A 1,828-nucleotide genomic window follows, 5' to 3' on the forward strand; every position below is an offset into this window, starting at 1 on the left:
TTAGAAGCATTTACGATGCACAATTGATGGGCCAGATTCATCATATTCTTGCTTCGAGATCCACATCTGCAAATTTATTTAAAATTGATTCACTGATATATATATTATCATTATCAATTATTCTCACTTGATAGTGCTTTTATTAGCTGAAGCTTCTCTCTCTTATTTTTACATTGATTCGAATTTATTCCTAACTTATTAGTGAAAAAAGGAAACGCTAAGAATTAGATTTACCTGTTGGAAGGTGGATAGAGAAGCCAAGATAGAACCACCAATCCATACGGAATATTTGCGTTCTGGTGGTGCAATAATTTTAATTTTCATTGTGCTTGGTGCCAGAGCAGTTACTTCTTTCTGCAATGTTCGCATTAATTAGCTAAATCCTTCAAAAAATAAAAAAATAAGTAAAATAATTAACAATAGCGAGGAGAAATAAAGACCTAAAGAGGATCATTAATTATGCATATCTCTTTCTTTCTTTTTTTTGTTTTACATTAACTTATTTTGAAGAAATATACAATAATAATAATAATCTTATAATAATCAACTTACTTGCATTCGATCAGCAATGCCTGGATACATAGTCGTGCCACCGGATAGGACAATATTAGCATACAGATCCTTTCGAATATCAATATCACACTTCATAATACTGTTGTATGTTGATTCATGAATACCAGCAGATTCCATACCCAGGAAAGATGGCTAAAAGAATTTCATTTAGTAAAGAAACACTTAATATTAACTTTCCCCACAAAAAGGTCCAGCTAACCTGAAATAGAGCTTCTGGGCATCGGAATCTTTCGTTGCCAACGGTAATCACTTGACCATCAGGCAATTCATAAGATTTCTCGAGAGATGATGACGATGCAGCAGTTGCCATTTCCTGTTCGAAATCTAAGGCCACGTAGCATAGCTTCTCTTTAATGTCACGCACAATTTCTCGTTCAGCCGTAGTCGTAAACGAGTAACCACGTTCAGTGAGGATCTTCATTAGGTAATCTGTCAAGTCCCGTCCAGCCAGGTCCAAACGTAAAATTGCGTGTGGCAATGCGTAACCTGAAATAACGAAGGTGCAATTAATTTATCCCAAAGTTTGAAATGAGTTGTCACGAAAATTAAACTTAATTGATATAATAAAAAAGACATAGTTTGATTCTTCTCATTTAAATGTTCATATTCTGAATCAAATAAATGATTATTGAAAAGTGTAAAGATTGATTCGATTTAATGATACCTTCGTAAATTGGTACCGTGTGAGTAACACCATCTCCGGAATCAAGCACAATACCAGTGGTACGACCGGATGCGTACAACGACAGAACAGCTTGGATGGCAACGTACATAGCCGGAGTATTGAATGTCTCGAACATAATTTGGGTCATCTTTTCTCTGTTTGCCTTTGGGTTCAACGGCGCTTCGGTAAGCAGTACTGGATGTTCCTCGGGAGCAACTCGAAGTTCGTTGTAGAAAGTATGATGCCAGATCTTCTCCATGTCATCCCAGTTTGTGACAATGCCATGCTCAATTGGATATTTTAGTGTTAGAATACCTCTCTTCGACTGAGCCTCATCGCCTACATATGAATCCTTTTGACCCATACCGACCATGACACCCTGCAAAACTCTTTTTTATCGATGCGCAAAAGTCGTTTTTAAAATTAATTTATAGTTTTCAGATTGAATATACCTTTGAGAAGGACAATATTTTCTAATTCAATTAGATATACAAGCAGAACTGAGAAGCTTACTTGATGCCTTGGTCGTCCAACTATTGATGGGAATACAGCTCGAGGTGCATCATCACCAGCAAATCCGGCTTTGCACAT

At 36.4% G+C, this 1,828-nt stretch overlaps 1 protein-coding gene across 1 annotated transcript; it reads right to left on the reverse strand.

Annotated features, from left to right (window-relative positions):
* Bm9237 (actin 1, putative) lies at nucleotides 1-1,828 on the reverse strand (the record flags this gene model as incomplete). The annotated part of the gene is made up of 6 exons (XM_001898396.2): nucleotides 1-66; nucleotides 235-354; nucleotides 553-705; nucleotides 773-1,059; nucleotides 1,238-1,616; nucleotides 1,751-1,828. The coding sequence occupies 6 exons, from the start codon at nucleotides 1,826-1,828 to the stop codon at nucleotides 1-3; spliced, it is 1,083 nt and encodes a 360-aa protein (XP_001898431.2).

This window comes from Brugia malayi (genome assembly GCF_000002995.4).
Source record: "Brugia malayi strain FR3 genome assembly, contig: Bm_v4_ChrX_scaffold_001, whole genome shotgun sequence".
NCBI classification, from domain to species: Eukaryota; Metazoa; Nematoda; class Chromadorea; order Rhabditida; family Onchocercidae; genus Brugia; species Brugia malayi.